Source organism: Schistocerca cancellata, chromosome 3 (assembly GCF_023864275.1).
Source record: "Schistocerca cancellata isolate TAMUIC-IGC-003103 chromosome 3, iqSchCanc2.1, whole genome shotgun sequence".
Lineage (NCBI taxonomy): Eukaryota > Metazoa > Arthropoda > Insecta > Orthoptera > Acrididae > Schistocerca > Schistocerca cancellata.
Genome location: NC_064628.1, coordinates 282,945,789 through 282,967,956, shown reverse-complemented (window position 1 = coordinate 282,967,956; position 22,168 = coordinate 282,945,789). Strand labels below are relative to the sequence as shown.

General features: G+C 40.4%; 1 protein-coding gene across 1 annotated transcript in view; it reads left to right on the top strand.

Moving 5' to 3' along the window:
• LOC126174950 (UDP-glucosyltransferase 2-like) overlaps positions 1 to 22,168 on the top strand; it is a 100,560-nt gene that overhangs the window by 75,668 nt on the left and 2,724 nt on the right. Inside the window, exon 6 of the mRNA XM_049921409.1 lies at positions 406 to 625. Coding sequence (XP_049777366.1) covers positions 406 to 625 — 220 coding nt within the window. The remainder of the gene's footprint in view (positions 1 to 405; positions 626 to 22,168) is intronic.

Genomic DNA, 22,168 nt, shown 5'->3' with positions numbered 1-22,168 from the left:
AAGTATTGAATTTTAAAATGTTGGGAAACTTTTCGAGTCACCCTGCATGTAGCATAGAAATCCCAACTATCGCATTACTCGCTTGTACAACAACTACTCAGTAATTTCCGGTCTAAGGCGCTGCAGTCATGGACTGTGCGGCTGGTCCCGGCGGAGGTTCGAGTCCTCACTCGGGCATGGGTGTGTGGTTTGTGCTTAGGATAATTTAGGTTAAGTAGTGTGTAAGCTTAGGGACTGATGATCTTAGCATTTAACTCCCATAAGATTTCACACACATTTGAACATTCTCGCTAATGTCCGACACTCAGAGCCAGTGTACTGACATGTTTCAGTTGCCGCTATTTTTGATATGCCTCTGTAATTATTCTGTAAGGTAATGCGTGTTCTGTTATGTTTCTGATGCAGCTCACCCAAACGTGCGACTATTCATCACCCAGGGCGGACTTCAAAGTTTCAATGAGGCAGCATACTATGGAGTGCCTCTCATTGGAATACCGTTTTTTGGGGATCAAGGATACAACGTGGCAAAGATGGTCAGTGCGGGAATAGGGATGAAACTGGATTTCAAGAGTATTACGAAAGAGAAAATGCTTCAAACCATTCAGACAGTACTAGGAGATAAGAGGTGAGTTGTAGGGAGTTGTGGTAAAATAATCTTCCGTCATTTGGCATTTCTAGGGAACTAACAATAATATGAGATGAATGGTAGACGTTAAGATTGAATAGTCATTAGGACTATATATTTTGCCATTGGTTCATGACGTTCAGTAACTCCTGTCCATAAAATTCCATTAACCTATTAACCTCATGATGTAAGAACTTCTGCATGGCTAGCTCATTATAGATGAATTACTTGCCACCAACTTTTGTCATATGTCTGCACAAAACTTCAGAATGTAAATAGGTCATCCACATACTAACTGCAATGAACTTTCCTTGGAACTGGTATTGAGTTTCATTTCCCAATTTCGAATTCTCTTAATTATATATTTAAGGATATACCGATTGTATAGTTACATTTTGTAGGATAATCAATTTAAAGAAACCCCAATTGAAAAATCTAGTTACTGGAAAAAGGTTTAGAGAGAATAATTTGAAAAGATTTTCTCCACAAGCTTACGTGACGCGTTTGGAGTTGAATGAGATAGCGAACATCGTTGCAGTCAGGGCTTGCAGTGGGTGGACCAAATTGTGTTGTTTCTGGCGAGTTGTCTAGACCATGAACTAACAGCTGGTCAAAGAAAAAGTTGAAAGGCCACAGAGACACAAAAGCGCTACGTGGGGCTCGGTAAGTAATAGTAGATTCTCTTCCAACAACCCAGCGACACGGAGAACGATGCAGCGGGCACAAGGCTAGTAGCATTACTGACCCATAGTTTAAACAGTCATCATGTTGTACCAATTACGCTGTATTTAGAGATTGCGATCGGACTTATTAAATGTACGATTGTTAATGATTGAGACACCGCAATATGAGCCAATAATACAAAAATGACGACGGAACAAAAAAAGAGCTTCTGCATTCACCTCCACCCACCCCTTCCCGGCCTTCTCTTAACTACGTCACACTTGCCGATTGTGTCAAGAGATGTATATCGGACACGGCGGCTGTGAGAGAGTTAATTACGTCACTATCATCAATAAGTGAAGTAGCAGAACATACGACAGCAACACATAACAAAAAGCTAAAACTGCCCGTTTGCAAACGGCGACTATCAGCTCACGTCCATTGCTGAGGACGGTGTGAAAATGACTCACCCTGATACTCATATGCCATTGGCATATCTGAAATCGTTTTAGTGCTGTTGTAACGTGTTGTCCAGTGCCGTTCATGAAATATCCAGGCAGATGAAAACACCGATCACGTACAATATAGCGATGTGATGTGACATCACACGACGAGTGACAGAAGATTTGTATTCAATATCATAACATAGGCATATCAGATAAAATATTTTACCCTTTACTTGAGTAATGAGCAGTGAAAAACTCCTAAGTAAGTGAAGTGCTGTATTTATTGAGTGCACACCAAAGGAAAGTACAAAAACGAGTGTTTGGACCGATGCAAGGGAATCTAAGGATACCGATCTGTTAGTCTGGCTGATCTGGGGTCTACCGCTTAATGCCACACGTGTAAGCAGTAAGTGGAAACCGGCAAACCTGCAACAAATCAAGGCAGAAGTGATTTGGTCTGCTAAAAAGATCGATGTTTTCCGGATGGTAAAAGGTATTCTTGATAACTTTGTGATGCTTTAACCTATAGATGACGACTAATTCACAACTCATCTACTAGAAGAAAAAGGGAAGAGTCCAGGATTCCAAAGAAAAGTAATCAGCACATGGCTTCTGTACGAAAAATTACTTGGTCATAGGAAAACGGAGGATCTGAAGCATGAATTGTTAGAAGATGCAAACTATTCACCAGAATGTTCAACACAGCCCAGGTAAACAAGGCAGAACAAGATTATTAAGTTCATTAATGAATACATAAACAAATGCTCCCTTCTGGAGTAAGTCATTTATAAAAATTGTTTGTAGTAGTTCGTGGCAATCACTGATTTTACACAAGTTCGTATATGGGCAGATGGTCCCAATGAAGGATTAAGTCAAGGTCTTGCTTCACTCTGTAGTGGAACAGTTACAATGCAAGATAATGATGATGACCAATATCAGTGTCCTTTGCAGTCTCCTGCATAGAGGCTACTTCCTGGCGACGCCTGCGGTAGTCACTGGCGGCCCCACATTAGGCGGTGACTGACGGTTGTGTAACACTGACGGTTCCGATGGTTTTGTCAGCGAGAGGTCTGTGGCTGAAAGGACTAGAAGAAAAAGACTAGCCTGGATAGCCTTAGTACCAGTGGTGCAAGAATACAACTACATCTATTCATGACCACATAACGTGCGGAAGTAAGTAGGTCTGCAGCACCAGAGATCGCTCGTGGTTCCCATGAAGTCCCTTGCAGGTCTCTTCAGCTTGGGCGATCTTCTGTCTGTCGTCTGATAATATGGCCCCTGTGGCTTCACTGGGTTAGACCACTCGCATGACACTAATCTAAGAATCATTGTTATAGAGAGGATGAACAGCTCTCACGCATGATCCCACCACCACCTCGATGGACGAGTGGGTGTGGTAGGCACTAGCTTCCTCGTCAACTGATCGCGGACTTGGCGAACCAGGAGGGTTGTGGATGATGTACCCTACAGTGGGTGCCTGGGTAAGAGAAGGCCAACCCTGCGAAAAGCTGCAGGCCACATAACTATTGAGATGACAGGAGCGTGACGTTGCCCATGGTCTTAGGAGGGAAGTATTCCAACCAAAGACTGAAAGACTATTTGTAAAAGGAGTTGGTGGTAGATATGTTTGCAACATGTGGAGCGGTCTTTGCAGTTGCACTTGTAACATGGCTTAATCCAATAGATGTGTGTTCACCGCTGACACCCATCATTTGTGTTTCTTGTAGAAAACCAGCACCCAGACCTCGTCATTGACAGACTAACAGTGGCTGCGTTACTGCCAAGGAGAGCGGTAAATCAGGTTGTATGAAGCATGAAAAGTTGCAAAAAATGTGGTTATCCATGTAATCTCTTGGCTGGATTCACTCCGTCTTATGAGGTGAAGTTAAAAGAGGGATGGTGCTTCGTCGAAAGCATGGTGTAGGTGCACTTTGTCTAGTTGTGAAATGAAAGTGAGGGCAAACTGTTCTACCAGCCTGTTGGATACTAGAAGGAAGTGCACCATAGAAACCAAAGTGATGCCATTGCTTGAACAAAGAATGGAAAATTCAAAAGAATTGAACAGGCGGCCATTGCTTGTGCCTATAATTTCTGGGAGCCCCTCAATAGAAAAAATGCGTTCCAGTGCCTGAATCGTTTGGACTGATGAGTTGATGACATGAGGGACACATATGGAAAGCCACTACCTGCATCAACAGCAATGAAACATGAAAACCTACAGAGGGTTCCTCTACATCGAAACGGAGGTGCTGAAACGTCCCCTTAGAACAATTATACATGACTGTGTTTAAACTGACACACAATATTTTTAGCGCAACGCAATCTGACTTTCAAAAATCCCTACAAAAGAATGGCCCTGACTAACATTAACCTATACTTTTCACAAATCACTTACCTCACCAAAAATCTTCGTTACTCGAACTACTGCAATACAGCGAGCGCCACTACTGCCAGCTAAATAAAAGATTCAAACTACTGAAGGCACTAACTACTGATAGGCATAGTTAGCAAATGAAAGATTTTGATAGAGAACAAACAATGTATTTACCTTAATAGTGTTGAAAAATCATAATATACATAGCAGTTCATGACATCCAGTCTTACAAATTTCAAAACTCCGCCATTTCTCTCCCCACATCCACCACTGCTGGCGGCTCACCTCCAACTGCGCAACGCTGCGCGGTGTTCACATCCATCTGCCCAACGCTACAATGGCAGACAACAATGCAAACTAGCCACAGACTGCACACAGCGCAGCCAGTGATTTTCATACAGAGCGCTACGTAACGTTGCCAATAAGAAAACATAAACAGCCTACTTACATAGCCCCCATGCTCCCCACAAAAAATTTTACAAATTGTTTTGGGCACTGGCCAATACAGATTTGAAAAAATTTCATAATTACAATAACAAAGAAATCAAATGCACACACTTATTGATACAATGTTGGTCAAAAGCTAAAATTTTCTCACAGTCCATAAAGACAGTCCTGATTATTCATCACAGTAAAATTGCAGTGATGTTTTTTTTTTCAAAGTCTGAGCAGTAAAAGAGAATGCACACGGAAGTAATAGATTTCCATGCAGTCTTGAAGAAGTAGTGTTGTCCTTCCAATGGAAAGACAGTGCTGACTCTTGACATGCAGACAGGTAATGGGCCACAACAGAGCAAACCCACAGCAGAGACAATCGAAGTTTTGAAGAATATTGGTAGGTAGGTCATCACAGAGCAGACCCACTGTAGTCCTGGTAGAGATTACGGTATTGGTGGGCCATCAGAGGTGCAGACCCACTGTAGTCCTGGTAGAGATTGTGGTATTGGTGGGCCACCAGAGGTGCAGACCCACTGTAGTCCTTGTAGAGATGGCCAGCAGCCATCTGTTGTGATTGTGCAGGTGCACAATCACCATTGAAGAGCCTTGCAGATAATATAGCAAGTCCATAACCACCACTTGTGCACTCACCAAGTTTTTGGAATTGTCCTTAGAACCAGCAATGCTGTTATCCAGTCCCTTGCTGAATTATTAAGACATGTGCAAACACTAACAGTCCCTACTTCTCACATATTTTCCATATACTATGATGAACATAAACGTGTGCAGTGAAATGGAACTTACAAGTTAATAATATGATGAACTGGTGTCAATTACAATTTTATAACATAAGAATACAGTTACAAAGGTACAAAATACATCATTACAGAACATAACAATACAGATAACATTTGTAGTACAGGCTTTATAAAAGAATCGAAATAACATATACATCAGTGATACAGGAATTATGACATGAGTACATACATAAAAGATCAGAATAACTTTCGAAACGTCAACTTCACACATGAGCATTAAAACAGAACAGAATAAATAATGTCTAAACACCTTTACAAAGGAAATAACATATTATCAGAAAAATTCTACAACATAACTCTTACTAGCTAAACACATTAAGACAGGAAAAATACAAATTCACATAGCATAATAACACAAAGGTACAGGACAGGGTTTATTTTCAGTGTTACATTTGGTACTGCAGTCCAACCCAAAACTTCATTCCATAGATCTTTCGTCTTATTTCAACCTTTGCTTCCACCAAAAAAATCCTATCCAAGCATGCTTTCTGTATTTATTTCACATATTGCTTACCTCATTATTTATTTCCAAGAAAATCCTACCTAAACCTGTTGTCTCTATACCCTACTTTTTTGTTCATATCCCCTTTCAAAATACTTTTTTGGCCAAACCATTTTCTTATAAATTCTCAATGCATTTCTTCCAATTCATCATAGTTAGTTTCTTATATAGTCTATCCCCTCTTAAGCTAACGTAAATCTACTGAGCTCAGATGCTAAATTAAGGGACAAGGCAATGCAGCAGCACAAAACAATTAACACAAACAGCAATGACAAAAAAATGCAAATTGGCAAAGCAAGCAGCAGCAAATGCAGTAACTTATATCTAAACATGACAAAGCTCAAGCAGAAAAAATATTACAGTAAAAATGGCCGTGTTTAATACCTATGTCACATCTTAACACTAGAATGATGTATCACAAGAACTTACTCTAGCAGTCAAGTTACCAAATCGTTAAAAAAGTTATTTATGCAGTTCCTGTGAAGGGAAATGTCTATTTGTGCTCTCTTTTCTAAGAAAATACCTCATAAACGTATTCTTTACTGGGTCTGTAGACAGAAAATAGTGATATTAGTACATCTATTAAATTTTATTTTAACCATTGCTGCAGTGCAGCTAGAAACTAGATATTAAACGAAATGAGCAAATATATATATAAAGCAACATATGAAACGTCATTCACTAGGCAAATGGTGTCTCCAAAAGCAAAAAAAATTCTCTCAACTAGGAAGACAATAGATGTAAAATGTTCCTCATCATTTCATTAGGCATTTTAGTAAATATCATAAATTAAGAGCTATACAGTGTAACCATATGTTTTCAAGTTTGAGCGTGTCGTATTTGCGATGCTTTCTGCAAAGGAAGGTCAATAGCGAGGATAATGGCCCCTTTTTTTTCTCCACCTGTGCCTCTGACAGGCACACACTAATGAATTTTTTCCAGGCGACTGTCACGCAGCTGGGTGCCCACAACTCATTACGTGAAGGTGGTCACTTAACTTTCTTACTGAAATATTTACGACACCAGTTTGGATTACAGTGACAGTCTCATATAAAAAATTTCACAGGTCGAGAATCTGCATTGCAAATGTGTAGAAACAAAATCCTATGAATATAACAGTGTGCAAAAAATGTTTGCCTGCATTGTGATACATTCAGGCATTTACACACATTTCATAACTCTTAAAGTACGATTCTTGGTTTCCAACATCCTTTTTCACAAGTCAGAGTCCCTAATCACTACTCATTATTCCTTACCTTATTACAAATATACATATTCGTCGACACTTCTTCAATATTTCATCTTAATAAATACGTAGCATAATCAAATTCATCATATAACATCAGCTTATTGATCATAAACATACCTCAACAGCATAATACACATCGTCGTCGTAAAAATAACATCATAACACCTCCATCAAATCTCAAAATCGTCATAGGTTCCTCCAATAATTTCAAAACCTAAATAAAAAACCTCTGCTCATTTCAATAGTGTCATCTACCTCCAACATACTTTAAAAATCATGATCCCATGCCAAATACATTAATCAGAGCTCTCATAGTATCACAATGGTTCCGAAAAAATATGAACAGTTCAGGAAGTACAGACAAAATACAATTTCACAAGTGTGAAGTTACCCAACTGTGTAATTGCGTAAACATGTGTCACTGATGTTGTATAAAAATTTTTGTCTCTTAGTTAAATGATCAGACAGCTGTGTAATTTGTGTGTTAGAGAAATATGGTACCTATGTGTAAAGTTGTATTGAAACGTCCCCTTAGAACAATTATACATGACTCAGCCTACTTACAGTATAAGCAAATACCATATTAGCTAGGGCTCCTTGTGCTTGCCAAACACATGGTACACAAAGTAGGCGTGTACCCCCTGAGGAGTAATGTAATTATACCCTCAGGTGTTACAGATTACGGCAATGGAATGAAATGTATCACGGAAAACCTTTGTATCATTGTACATCAAATATCTTTAAAAATAAATGTTTTAAGTAAAAAATTAATCACTCAAATACGTGTACTGTAGCGCTAAACTGTGTGTCTTGTTGTAAGATAATCTCTGTGGAAGTGTCATAGTTACCATCCTCCGAAAGCTAAGCTCTGCTGAAGTCAATGTACTTACCTCATCATAAACAAAAGTGAAATGCTTTGCGTATAGATATCTTAGTTATTACGCTTATTGCCGTGATGAAGAAAGTACTGTGCTGTAACGTATGGTTGTGCTATGGAAAAGGCAGTCTCATTGTAGCTATACCACAAAAGTTACTACTAAAACATGTTTTACTTTCCAGAATAATACAGAAAAACCGTGCAGATATAAAACAGAAACACTGCAAAAGCAACATTGTAAATTGTCACTCATTAGTAGTGTCATGATAAAATTGTGTAGCTGTCACATAAACTAACCACTGTGTCACCTGGTATCTCACTGAAAGTACTTTAAATCCAGAATGTATTTTCAAGTAAACCAAAATGTTGCATTAAAATCTCATTAGCAGTACCAGTATATGTTCTAAGTATGTAAGCCTTATAGTCGTTACGTAATCGTGCAACTAACAAGCAAGAATGTACACACACAGTAACACTGTGTCGTCTGTTCACAATAACAATGCTTTCGTAATTTCTGTTTAAATAAGTTCTCTTGGTTCTTGACTGGATATTTAACTTCAAACATTGTTGCATGTTAAAAGATTCTAAGTCTGACAATGCATACTAGAAATGTGAAGTGAAAAGTTTTAAGGCAAAGACAAAGTTAAAAAGCAGATTATCTTTCAATAAACGGTTTTACATGTGAAATGTGGTGTAAACCTTTACTCTTCCTAGTACGCAGAGTTTCAACTTCAACGAAATTATCATGTGGTTTACGTCGGATTCTGTAAGGTCCATTGTAAACTAGAAAGAATTTGTGACTCATGTGTTTCTTCTTATGTGACAATGAATGAGCTTTAATGAGAACTTTCTGACCAATATATAATTTCTTTGCATTTGCCTTACCGTGTAGTTTTCTCCTTTTGTCTGCTGCAGATTTTATATTTATAATAGCCAAATCAATTATGTCTTTGTGTCGAAGTTTACGTGTATTCGGAAAAGGTACAAGCTCTCTGATTCTGTTCGGTGGTTCTTCATTCTTCAGTACAAGAGTAGGTGGTAAAGCAGTGGAGTCATGAGGCATTTCATTCAGCACGTTTTGAAATAAGTGTAAACATCTTTCCCAATACTGATGCTTTCTGTGACAATAAAGTCTGCAAAGCTTATTGATTTCTTTCATAATCCGTTCGGAGGGATTACAATATGGTGAGTACAATGAAATAAAAATAGGTTTGATTTTATGATTCCGAAGCATGCGTGACCAAACAGCAGATCTGAATTGCGGTCCGTTATCTGAAATGACTTTAGCAACGTGGCCAACTTCAAGTAAGAAATTTTTAACAAAGGCGTTGGTTACAGACCGTCCAGTGGCTTTACGTAACGGAGTGAAAGAAACAAATTTTGAAGAAGTTCAACAGCGACTAGAACGTACGAAATCCATTCGACGTTCTGACAAGGGGTCCCAAGAGATCAACAGCAGCAAATTCTTTTAATTTAGAAGGAATAATAGGAAACAACGGAGTACGATGTGAGATAGTAGATGGTTTCGCCTTTTGACAAAGTTTACAAATAGACAAGACTCTTCGAATTCTCTTTTCCATATTGTTAAAATAACAAGTCGTTCGAAGAATATGATAACATTTTCGTGGACCAAAATGTGCGTAGCTGAAATGAATGTACCAAATGAGCTTATTAACAAAATCGTCTGGAATGCAACAGTGCAGCGTTTGAAGAGTATGTTGTTTCTAACCAGGTAATAATGCCGAATCTGAGTGTGTGTCTTTTCATGCCATTTGCTCTTGATGTCTTTCCAAATCTGATCTTTATCTTGTTCATGAGCAATGTCCTTTAAAGATGTGGTGATGAAGTTTTCAAAGGCGACTTTCTGAATGTAAAGAATACTGAAATTTTTCTCGAGGTTGCCTTCTGTGTTACTTTTCTCAAGCCCAGCCGGTGCGCGTGACAGTGCGTCCGCAACAATGTTCTCCTTGCCGGGAATGTAGACTATTGTGAAGTGGAATTCTTGCAGAAACAATGCCCAACGTTTTAACCTGTCATGATTTAATTTTGAAGACATAAAAAATTGTAATGCACGATGATCACTGTATACTTTTACGTGCTTACCCGAAAGAAAGAAACGGAATTTGTTAAATGCCCAAACGATAGCTAAAGCTTCTAATTCAGTAACGGAATAACTTTTTTCAGATTTTGTTAGCACTCGGCTAGCAAAAGCAATGGTTTTCTGAACGGTAGTGTCATTTTCTATGGCTTCTTGAAATAAATGGGCACCAAGACCGACTTTAGAAGTATCCGTGCTAAGGCAGAAATCTTGTGACAGATCTGGATGAGCTAGTATTGGCGCGTTAAGTAGCGATTCTTTCAAAGAATTGAATTCCAACTGTGCTTGTTCGTAAAGCCGATTAATTTCTTCGTCATGGTTTGAGAGCCAATCTTCAAATTTCAAAGCTATTGACTTACCTTCCTTCTCTAAACTTTTTTCAGCATCATGTAAGTTTAAGATTGCTTTGTATTCATTCAAAAAGTGTACTCCCAATATAATTTCCGTCGACAGTATATGGGACAATAAGAAAGTTCATAGAGAAACTGGGGCTTTGGCAAAAGAATTCTAAGCTGGTTTGTTGGCATACATCTACACTTTTTCCAAAGATTTCACCTTGTAATTTAATCTTACGTAATGTAGGACAATTGTTCGATTTGTTGCATTTGCTAAAGGCTGTTTCACTAATTACTGAAATGGGATTGCCAGAGTCAAGTACTGCCGTACATTTTACATCATTTACTGTAATGTGAATCACAGAATATGCAATGTTGTTATGTTTTACCTCATGCTCCTGGAGTAAGATGTCCCTAATGTCCTCCATTTTTACGTAATTACTAGCTACGGCAGCTGCGTCATCAGTTTCATAAGTACGTTTTGTGGCTGCCAGCAGTACGAGTCATTGCCTATTGTCTCTTTGTTGGCCTTGTCGAGAGGCCTTGTCGAGAGGGCCCCGCTCTGTTTGAATCCCGCCAGTTCTGATGCAATTCAGGTCTGTCGTTACGATCATATCGTCTGTCGTCATGTCGGGAGATCCCATAGTTTCTTTCTTGTTGGTCACGTGGTGAAGAATTTCTCCCTCAATCGTAACTGCGCGTTGGGCCGTTGCGTCTAAAGTTATTCTGTCTCCCTTGATAATAATTATTTTGGTTCCTATATTGTCTGTTTCTCTGCTTGTCTCTGTGATAGTCACTACTGCGGTGATCTTTCCCCGTAATTATTACTACTCTGCCAACGGTTGTCATACGGGTGGTGTCTGTTTTGGTCACGGTTTGTGTTGTGGGAATAGCCTTGTCGTGTCCAGTTATTATTTCTTTCATCGCGGAATTGTGACGGATGTGACCTGTAATTGTTGTGTTCCTGTTTCCGCGTTCCGCGATTGTCAGTGTTAATTTCCATTTCTTGTAACAGTCCCTGAAAAACTTCAATGTCATCTTTGCTACGTCCTGCCAAAATAATATGTCGCAAATGTTCAGGTAATTTGATTAAGCAAATGCGGATGAGTTCTGAGGGGCTGTATGGGTTTGACATGTAATGATTCTTGTGCAACATGTCTTCAAAATATTTCACAAGACTGGAAAATTCAGATTGTTCGAAATGTTTCATCATTATGATGCTATGTTTTACTCGGTCTTGTGTAGCTGGAGACCAATATACTGAGAGGAAGGCATGATAAAATTCTCCTTCACTGTGACAATCGTGAATGACCGATCGCATTCTTACAGCTGGTTCATTCTCCAAGTAGCCACACATAAATTCTAACCTGTGCTCCAATGACCAGTTGGGAGGAAAACAATGAGAGAATTGATGAAGCCATGCTTGTGGATGAATGTCGTTGCCAGAATTCTTAAATGTTTTAAATTTACGTGTAGTAATGAACAGCTTATAGTCAAAATCATCATGTCGGCGAGTCACATATCGGTCATTGTTACGTCGTTTCGGCGGTTCCATTTCAAAATTCGTTGCACCTTGCCAATTTCTTTCATAATTTCTGAAATGCGCTGTCTTATTATTTTGTGGTTGTTCCGTATTTCTATGTCCCTGTTCCTGTACTGGAGCTCGAGTGCCCTCTGAAATATGTAATTCTTGTATTACTTGTGCCAACTGATCTTGTACTTCCCGGATTTCTCTTTTGTACTGTGTATCGATTTGATTTTGATTTTGTTTGAATTTTCTAATTTGTTCATACTCTTCAGTGTCCGTGAAGGCTACAGGTCTTGTGTCATTCAGATCATCATCTACCTTTGTAGGTAAGTTAGTGAACTAATCTGAAAGTTCGGCTACTTTATCCGATAGTGAAATTATTTCCTCTGTGTGTTTTTCTGAACAAAGTTTCAGAGTGTCCATTTGTGTTGAAATCGTATCTACTGTGTCCTTTAAGTTTTCCTGAGTTATTGCAAGTTGCGTAACCGAATCGGTAGATGGAACTGAGTCAATTATAGCTTGCAAGGTGTCGTGATTTTCATGAACAATAGTTTGCAGTTCTTTTATGGCTGCTTCATGATTCTATAATGCATTTTCACGCCGCGAAAAAATAGGTTGGAAATGCTCACAAATTTGTGTTTTAACGTCATTACAGACTTTTTGACATTTCGATTCAATGTTATGTAACTCAGTAGTTAAATCTTCACATGTTTGTTCAAGTGTGGTGTCTAACTTCCGAAGATTTTGTTCCATTGTGTGTAACTTTTGAAGATTTTGTTCCATCGTGTCTAACTTTTGAAGATTTCGTCCCATTTTTTTCTGATTTTGGTCAAGCATTGTGTCTAACTTTTGTAGCCTTTGTCCCATTTGTTGCATTAACTGTAATAACAGTGCACTGGTGTCTGAAACACGTTCCTCAGTGCTATTCGGCAGTGCATTTGAACCGGCAATATTCCCATTTTGAAAAGCAGAAAATGTGTCTTGATTTATTTGAGAAAACGGTGAGGACGCAAGACCTGAATCTGCAGTATTTGCAAGATTGTGTCCTGTCATTTCGGATTCCTGAGGCGAGGTGTTGCCGACCGATCGATCGATAATGCTTCCCTGTTCACTAATTGTTTTACTGTCTACGCCATTATTTGCCGCCCGCTCCATTTCCCTATGCACAATTACCAAATTACTTCTTTGAACATTAGCTAATTCATTACATCGTGGCACTAACACACTGCTTATACATTGTTAGTCATATGTGTACTTTTGGAATACTTTAGGGCAGAAAAATTGGGCTTCCTCTTCTATCCAGTTGTAGTTTCGTTGCACCTGCATTAATGTTTTGGAGACAAACGCAATACAGTACTCTACACCATTGACTCCGTAAGACTGAAACACAGCCTACGCCATAATCTCACGTGTCAGCTGCCACAGAGACTAACTTGGAAGATTCATGAGACATAAAGCATACTGGGCGAAGAGGAGTTTGTTGTAGATCTCTGAAGGCTTTGAAATATGCTGGAGTCCAATCCAACATGGAATTTTTCCTCAGTTTCTGCTGCATTGGGTATGAATTTTCTATAGTAATTTAGTTGGCGTTACACAGACTGGAGTTGTTTAGTGTCTTTAAGTACTGGAAGTTTCTAGGAGACCTGAATGTTGTGTGGTGTGGGCTACATTCCTGAGGCACTTAAGATTTGATCAAGATATTCGATTTGTGGCATAAAGAAACAGCATTTGTAGTTATTGTACTTGAGATTGGCTTGCCAGAGCACTGAGAAAAGGGCGTCTATGATGGTTGCTAAATCATCAGCATTTTTTCCATGTTTTCTAAGTATTGTCAAAAATAACTAGGGTACTGGTGATGCTGAAAGGAAACTTGTTGTAGCGGAATTGGCCAAATGAGGTATTGATCATTAAAATGCTGTGTGATGTCAAAAAGGAATTGAAGATAAGTGTCCTGAACGTCAGTGTTCGAAAATATCCTCCCCATGTAAGGTACACCATGCTGTCTTCGAACTTGTATTAGGACCGGTATTAATGACAGTATTAGTGGTGGCGTTGAAATCTCTGCAAATCCAAGTGACCCATTTGGTTTTTCCACAGTGACGAATGGGGTAGCCCACTGAATATTAGGTACTGCAGCCAGGATGCCTTCTTCTTTTAGGCACCGTGTACCATCTGTAGATTTTCCTTGAGTGCAAAGAGGATGTTGCATGTCTTGAAAAACTAGGGTGTGGCTGCTAGGTGCCTCAAACCACGTGACGCCAGTAGAGAGTCGAGAAGAAACTAACTCATACTTATTGCATAAGTCCCCTAAATAGGAACTGGGTTTTGATGGCTGGACGCTGTTGGCAGAGCAATCGATTTCCTGGCCCAAGACGTTAAAAACATAGATTCTGGGGATGTTCGTGGATCCCCCCAAGTCACCTCCAGGATGCATACCATGAAGACGGTTGACTGGTATTGAATTCGGGCAGTAAACTGTCCCGTGACTTCAATTGTATCGTTATTCTACCTGAAAAGTTGTCTGGAGAGTTCCTGGAGTGGGAGCCCAGATGCCCACTAGTCTCCCAAACAATGATAGTCGTGGAAGAACCTGCATCAGTCTGAAAAACCGTGGGGCCAGCATTAACTTGCGCTACAAGAATTAAGAGTTTGTCAGATATGGGAAGCACGGCATGAATGTATAGAGCATCTTGACAGCAGAAATTTTTCTAATCCTGGATTTGGGGGCCCATATGGGCACGATGAAACAATTTCTGCATGAGGCTAGGCTTTGTAGGTGTTGCTCACCTGCAGGAGGTTTGCCTTTAACAGGTGACCCAGTACAGTGGGAAGTCCATGGTTGGGGCTGGCACCTACGAGCCTGGTAGATAGAAAAATCCTGAGAGGGTACGTGGAACACTGCAGAAGACCATAGAGATTGTTAAAAAGGTCGAAAGATGGGATGGCACATTTCCAACATACAATCCTTTAATCAGAGGAGGTCATTGTGAAGTCATTGGTGAGTGGACAAGGACCTTGTCCTGGACTAGATATGTAAGATTGTTTGCAGTGGATAATGGTACACTAGATACGGTAATCTATGGACAGACACTGCAGCCAGTTGACCCACTCCCTATAGAAATTTCCACAGAGCTTGTGGTAGCAAAAATACCTGTCATTGGCAGCTGCAATGTGCACTTGTGAATCGAAATATTCGGCGAGACAAGATTTCAAATGTTCATATGGGGATGAGACTGTATCTGGGTTGTGCCATTGTAGCAACTGATAAATTTCTGTACACCCATACGGGGAAAAAAAGCACGTGCTGCTGAGTGCCATCTGTGATACCATGTGCGAGAAAATGTTACCTCATTCTGGCCAAGCAGTTTTCCCATGGCTCGAACACCTGGAATGGTGGAAGGGCTGTCCATAATCCTTTCGCAGTTAATTGACGCATGGAAGGGGTTGGAGATTTCAGGGTTTCACGTGGTGAACCTGTGCCACTATGTGGAGCAGTAGCACTACCCAGGCAGTAGAATCAGGTGGGTTGCGATGGAAGGTCAGTATCAGTGCACTTTCAGCGTGGATGAAACATGCAAGAGAATACTATCTTTGGGGTTAAACAAGTGTCAGAAACGAGGATCACAGAAAAGTATAAGTCGAGCACTGGTTGAGATGCAACGGGAACACAACCCAGGAAAACAGTTTATTAATAAATATATAAATGCTCCTTTATCGAGTTAGGTATTTACAAGAACTGTTTGTAGCAGAACGTGGCAATCACTGATTTTAGTCAAGTTAGTAAATTGAGAGTGGACACAATTATGATAAAGTGAAAGTCTTGTACGCTCTGTACTGGAACAGTTACAACTTAAGATAATGGCGACGGCCAGTACTAATGTTCTTTGTGTAGGGGTCAGTTCCTTGAGATGTGTGAGGTAGTCAACGGTGGCTCCATGTTCAGTGATGACTGGTGGCAGTGCGGCGTTGATGGTTCCAATGATGTCCTTAGCGAGAGCTCTGACTAGGGACCTGTTCTGCAGCCAGTGTCTGGCCCAGAGGACTCGAAAGTAAAGACTGACCTGGAGATGCCCTGTGCTAACCTAAATACCTAGGTGACGTCAGTATAAAGCTGGATCTATTTGTAGCCACACGAGTCACGGAAAAAAGCAGATCCGAAGGGCCGAGGACCTCCAGTGGCGCTCACACTGCACGACCTTTTGTCGGTCGCCTGCTGGGTTAGATTACGCACATGACGATGGTGTAAGAAAGATTACTATTAGAGAGGGAAAACGCCTTGTACGCAGCACGCATATGTCCTCAAATAAATCAACCTGTGGAAAGAACACATTTTGAGTTTAGTGAAGAGTTGCACATCTCTTCCGACAACCCTCCAGTTTCATGCATCGAGGGTCCAGCGGTACGTGCACCCATCCACTGTGCTACGGCCCCTCTGTTGTACACAACTCGCCAAGTCTTGAGTCAACACGTCAGCGTCCTACATACTGCTCAATACTCCGGTGGACAAGTACAGTTAATTTTCTACAGTTCTATTAATATAAACTGTTGATTATTGTGTATTTCACTATGTATGTACAAGAAATTTAAAATATGTCACATCAGTGGCTTTTTTCCTTACTATTTTTCTACTGGACATAAACATTTTAATATCATGTTACCTTATTTCCTTCAGCATCTACGTCTTTTAGTGTGTGATGACCTTTATTTTCATCACTGCTTTCTTTTATTTCACTTTATCGGCAGTTACAGCTGATCTGTATTTATGGGTCACTTTTAAGTGTATTTTACGTAATTTTTATTTAAAATCGAAAGAAATCCATTGAATACATTCTGATGTTTTGTGATTTTACGATTTTCATTTTCCATGACTGTGTTGTAACTCCTTCACACGTTACCTTAGGAAGAGTGAGAACGCATGTCCTTAAAGGATCATGGGATTCTATAGTACATAACATTTCGCAACAAACTTTTAAAGACACCCTTCCATAAAGCTAGGATTTTTTGTTACCCTTGATTGTATTTCTTGTTCTTGTTTGTAGATCTGAATATGACTGTGCCATATAGTCACATATAGTCGAAACCGGCCATTCCAGGACGCTAATGTGTGGTTGTCATCTAAGTAAATAAAATAACGTAGAATATTTATATCAAACTTCTTCCAAACAACACTTATGTCGTAGTTAACATTTTACTGAAGTGATTGTAGCAATCATATGTGAGTATTATGCGGACTTTCCAAACGCACCCTGTAGAGATGTAATCTATTGACTGGGAAAACTATGGGCTACACAGATACTGGAAAAATCTGCAGATCAGTACCTTTGACTGAATTCACTCATTCAGAATTTTTTGCAGAGAAGAGTAAATGTACTGTTTTGTAGATAATATTACACATATTCACTACACTTGATCTTGATACCTCAGTTCCCTGTCGCCCGTAAGAAAGAAAACGAAAAAATTGGTAGCTTCGAAAATCATTGCCTTCTTGAAATTTTAATTAACGCTGATTCTTTCCATCTTTCACAACTTGATGATATAAAAGTAATACTTAAACAGCTGTTATTAATGTTGATTGATTGCACGATAACAGAGATGCCATGCAGCTGTGCTGGGTGCTGACGTCATAAGGGAAGACCTGCTCTCGAAATCAAAATCTTTCGGCGGAGCAGGTCGAATACGAAGCTCCACATAAATGTCAAACGATAAGGTAGGGAAGGCTGTACGTGCTGCCACACACGATGAACTAAAAACGTAAACATATATTTTAAAATTGAGAAAGTCACATCTCGTCTTCTGCCTTTATGTGAATGTTGCAATGTCACCTCAAACAGTGTTAGCCAGCCCTGTATGTTATAACTCTGTCTAGAACCATTGTAACGGACGAATCTGCACCATTTTCATCGTTATTTCAATTCCCTATGAGAGGGGTGTGCCGAAAGTGGGTAAAACCGATATATGGCCAGAATTTTCACATACTCAACAACTTTTTTTTAATTCTATAAAACTGATGAAATATGTGAATATACACAGATGAGAATTTTTCTAATTGTATTAAAATGTTTTAGATTACTTTGCCGAAAAGTTGTAATTTAATCACGGATAATGATGATAATGCTGCTACTATGCAGGCTGATTCAGCTGCCCCTGCTGCTGGGCTTTATACAACCTGGAATGCCTTCAAATAATATACGCAAGATTTTATTTTCTCTCTCACTAAGTGCAAAGTATTAGTTCTACAGAAAGATTAATAGTAACGCAATTAAATTTTGTACTGCGATCCGTTATTGCTAGAGGCCGTAGTTTTCGTTTTATTCAAGAGAAACGTACAGTAGTAACCTCCAAACGCTTTTTTCTCGAATAACTCAGAAACCGAGGCCTCCAGCGATAACGTGTCCGAGTACAAAATTTAATTACAATAGGACTAATAGTTCGCATGTAGTGAGCGACAGAACATGAGAATCTTGCATTTCGTACTGTGTAATGGAAATTCTGGTGGTGCACGCAGACAATTACGTTCACGATGAACGTGCAATGATCACAGCTACACTGCGATGCAGCGGGACAGAAGGAACCAACTGCCAGTTATTGAAAGGAACAACATGTTGCCTTTATGTATCCACATGGAGAAGAGCGTTGTCTGGCTCTCGAACGAATCCAAACACTCTGGGATGATGATGGCATTAAAACAGAGGATGACACTCGTAAAGCTGAAATACTAAATACCTTTTTACAAAGCTGTTTCACAGAAGAAGACCGCACTGCAGTTCCTTCTCTAAATCATCACACGAACGAAAAAATGGTTGACACCGAAATAAGTGTCCAAGGAATAGAAAAGCAACTGAAATCACTCAACAGAAGAAAGTCCACTGGACCTGGCGGGATACGAATTCGATTCTACACAGAGTACGCGAAAGAACCTGCCCCCCTTCTAACAGCCGCGTACCGTAAGTCTCTAGAGGAACGGTAGGCTCCAAATGATTGGAAAAGAGCACAGGTAGACCCAGTCTTCAAGAAGGGTCGTCGAGCAGATGCGCAAAACTATAGACCTGTATCTCTGACATCGATCTGTTGTAGAATTTTAGAACATGTTTTTTGCTCGCGTATCATGTCATTTCTGGAAACACAGAATCTACTCTGTAGGAATCAACATGGATTCCGGAAACAGCGATCGTGTGAGACCCAACTCGCTTTATTTGTTCATGAGACCCAGAGAATGTTAGATACAGGCTCCCAGGTAGATGCTATTTTCCTTGACTTCCGGAAGTCGTTCGATACAGTTCCGCACTGTCGCCTGATAAACAAAGTAAGAGCCTACGGAATATCAGACCAGCTGTGTGGCTGGATTGAAGAGTTTTTAGAAAACAGAACACAGCATGTTGTTATCAATGAAGAGATGTCTACAGACGTTAAAGTAACCTCTGGCGTGCCACAGGGGAGTGTCATGGGACTATTGCTTTTCACAATATATACAAATGACCTAATAGATAGTGTCGGAAGTTCCATGCGGCTTTTTGCGGACGATGCTGTAGTATACACAGAAGTTTCAGCATTAGAAAATTGCAGCGAAATGCAGGAAGATCTTCAGCGGATAAGCACTTGGTGCAGGGAGTGGCAACTGACCCTTAACATAGACAAATGTAATGTATTGCGAATACATAGAAAGAAGGATCATTTATTATATGATTATATGATAGCGGAAAACACTGGTAGCAGTTACTTCTGTAAAATATCTGGGAGAATGCGTACGGAACGATTTGAAGTGGAATGATCATATAAAATTAATTGTTGGTAAGGCGGGTGCCAGTTGAGATTCATTGGGAGAGTCCTTAGAAAATGTAGTCCATCAACAAAGGAGGTGGCTTACAAAACACTCTTTCGGCCTATGCTTGAGTATTGCTCATCAGTGTGGGATCCGTACCAGTCGGGTTGACAGAGGAGATAGAGAAGATCCAAAGAAGAGCAGCGCATTTCGTCACAGGGTTATTTGGTAAGCGTGATAGCGTTACGGAGATGTTTAGCAAACTCAAGTGGCAGACTCCGCAAGAGAGGCGCTCTGTATCGCGGTGTAGCTTGCTGCCCAGGTTTCGAGAGGGTGCGTTTCTGGATGAGGTATCGAATATATTGCTTCCCCCTACTTATACCGCCCGAGGAGATCACGAATGTAAAATTAGAAAGATTCGATCGCGCACGGAGTCTTTCCGGCAGTCGTTCTTCCCGCGAACCATACGCGACTGGAACAGGAAAGGGAGGTATTGACAGTGGCACGTAAAGTGCCCTCCGGCACACACCGCTGGGTGGCTTGCGGAGTATAAATGTAGATGTAGATGTAGATCGAATGTGTTTTCTGGTTTTAAACTATGTAGCTAAAAGTCACAGGCGGGGTTGTCCCATTTCAGTATATGGCGTTTATGTCGATAGAAAGTTGGGGCTAGGTATGGTTTTGACTCGAATGTACATATGATATCTGAATAGGATATGACAAATATGAGTGCAGTGAGTATGGTATTACATCGCGAGCAAACCGACGTTGAACATAAACTGATAATCATGAATCATGGATTAACCAAGATTATAGCAGGATTCGCGTTTTAGAGGTCAAGAGTGTGTAGAAGAGACCTCTAGAGGGGATCTTCAACATCATAGCAACCTAATTTACATAGGCGCAAACTGCTATACTGGAGGATAACAAGTGTGTGATGAACGAATGTCACGTCGCTGACAAAGAACCATACATCTACATCTACATCTACATCCATACTCCGCAAGCCACCTGACGGTGTGTGGCGGAGGGTACCTTCCGTACCTCTATCGGTTCTCCCTTCTATTCCAGTCTCGTATTGTTCGTGGAAAGAAGGATTGTCGGTATGCCTCTGTGTGGGCTCTAATCTCTCTGATTTTATCCTCATGGTCTCTTCGCGAGATATACGTAGGAGGGAGCAATATACTGCTTGTCTCTTCGGTGAAGGTATGTTCTCGAAACTTCAATAAAAGCCCGTACCGAGCTACTGAGCGTCTCTCCTGCAGAGTCTTCCACTGGAGTTTATCTATCATCTCCGTAACGCTTTCGCGATTACTAAATGATCCTGTAACGAAGCGCGCTGCTCTCCGTTGGATCTTCTCTATCTCTTCTATCAACCCTATCTGGTACGGATCCCACACTGCTGAGCAATATTCAAGCAGTGGGCGAACAAGCGTACTGTAACCTACTTCCTTTGTTTTCGGATTGCATTTCCTTAGGATTCTTCCAATGAATCTCAGTCTGGCATCTGCTTTACCGACGATCAACATTATATGATCATTCCATTTTAAATCACTCCTAATGCGTACTCCCAGATAATTTATGGTATTAACTGCTTCCAGTTGCTGACCTGCTATTTTTTAGCTAAATGATAAAGGATCTATCTTTCTGTATATTCGCAGCACATTACACTTGTCTACATTGAGATTCAATTGCCATTCCTTGCACCATGCGTCAATTCGCTGCAGATCCTCCTGCATTTCAGTACAATTTTCCATTGTTACAACCTCTCGGTACACCACAGCATCATCTGCAAAAAGCCTCAGTGAACTTCCGATGTCATCCACCAGGTCATTTATGTGTATTGTGAATAGCAACGGTCCTATGACACTCCCCTGCGGCACACCTGAAATCACTCTTACTTCGGAAGACTTCTCTCCATTGAGAATAACATGCTGCGTCCTGTTATCTAGGAACTCCTCAATCCAATCACACAATTGGTCTGATAGTCCATATGCTCTTACTCTGTTCATTAAACGACTGTGGGGAACTGTATCGAACGCCTTGCGGAAGTCAAGAAACACGGCATCTACCTGTGAACCCGTGTCTATGGCCCTCTGAGTCTCGTGGACGAATAGCGCGAGCTGGGTTTCACATGACCGTCTTTTTCGAAACCCATGCTGATTCCTACAGAGTAGATTTCTAGTCTCCAGAAAAGTTATTATACTCGAACACAATACGTGTTCAAAAATTCTGCAACTGATCGACGTTAGAGATATAGGTCTATAGTTCTGCACATCTGTTCGACGTCCCTTCTTGAAAACGGGGATGACCTGTGCCCTTTTCCAATCCTTTGGAACGCTACGCTCTTCTAGAGACCTACGGTACACCGCTGCAAGAAGGGGGGCAAGTTCCTTCGCGTACTCTGTGTAAAATTGAACTGGTATCCCATCAGGTCCAGAGGCCTTTCCTCTTTT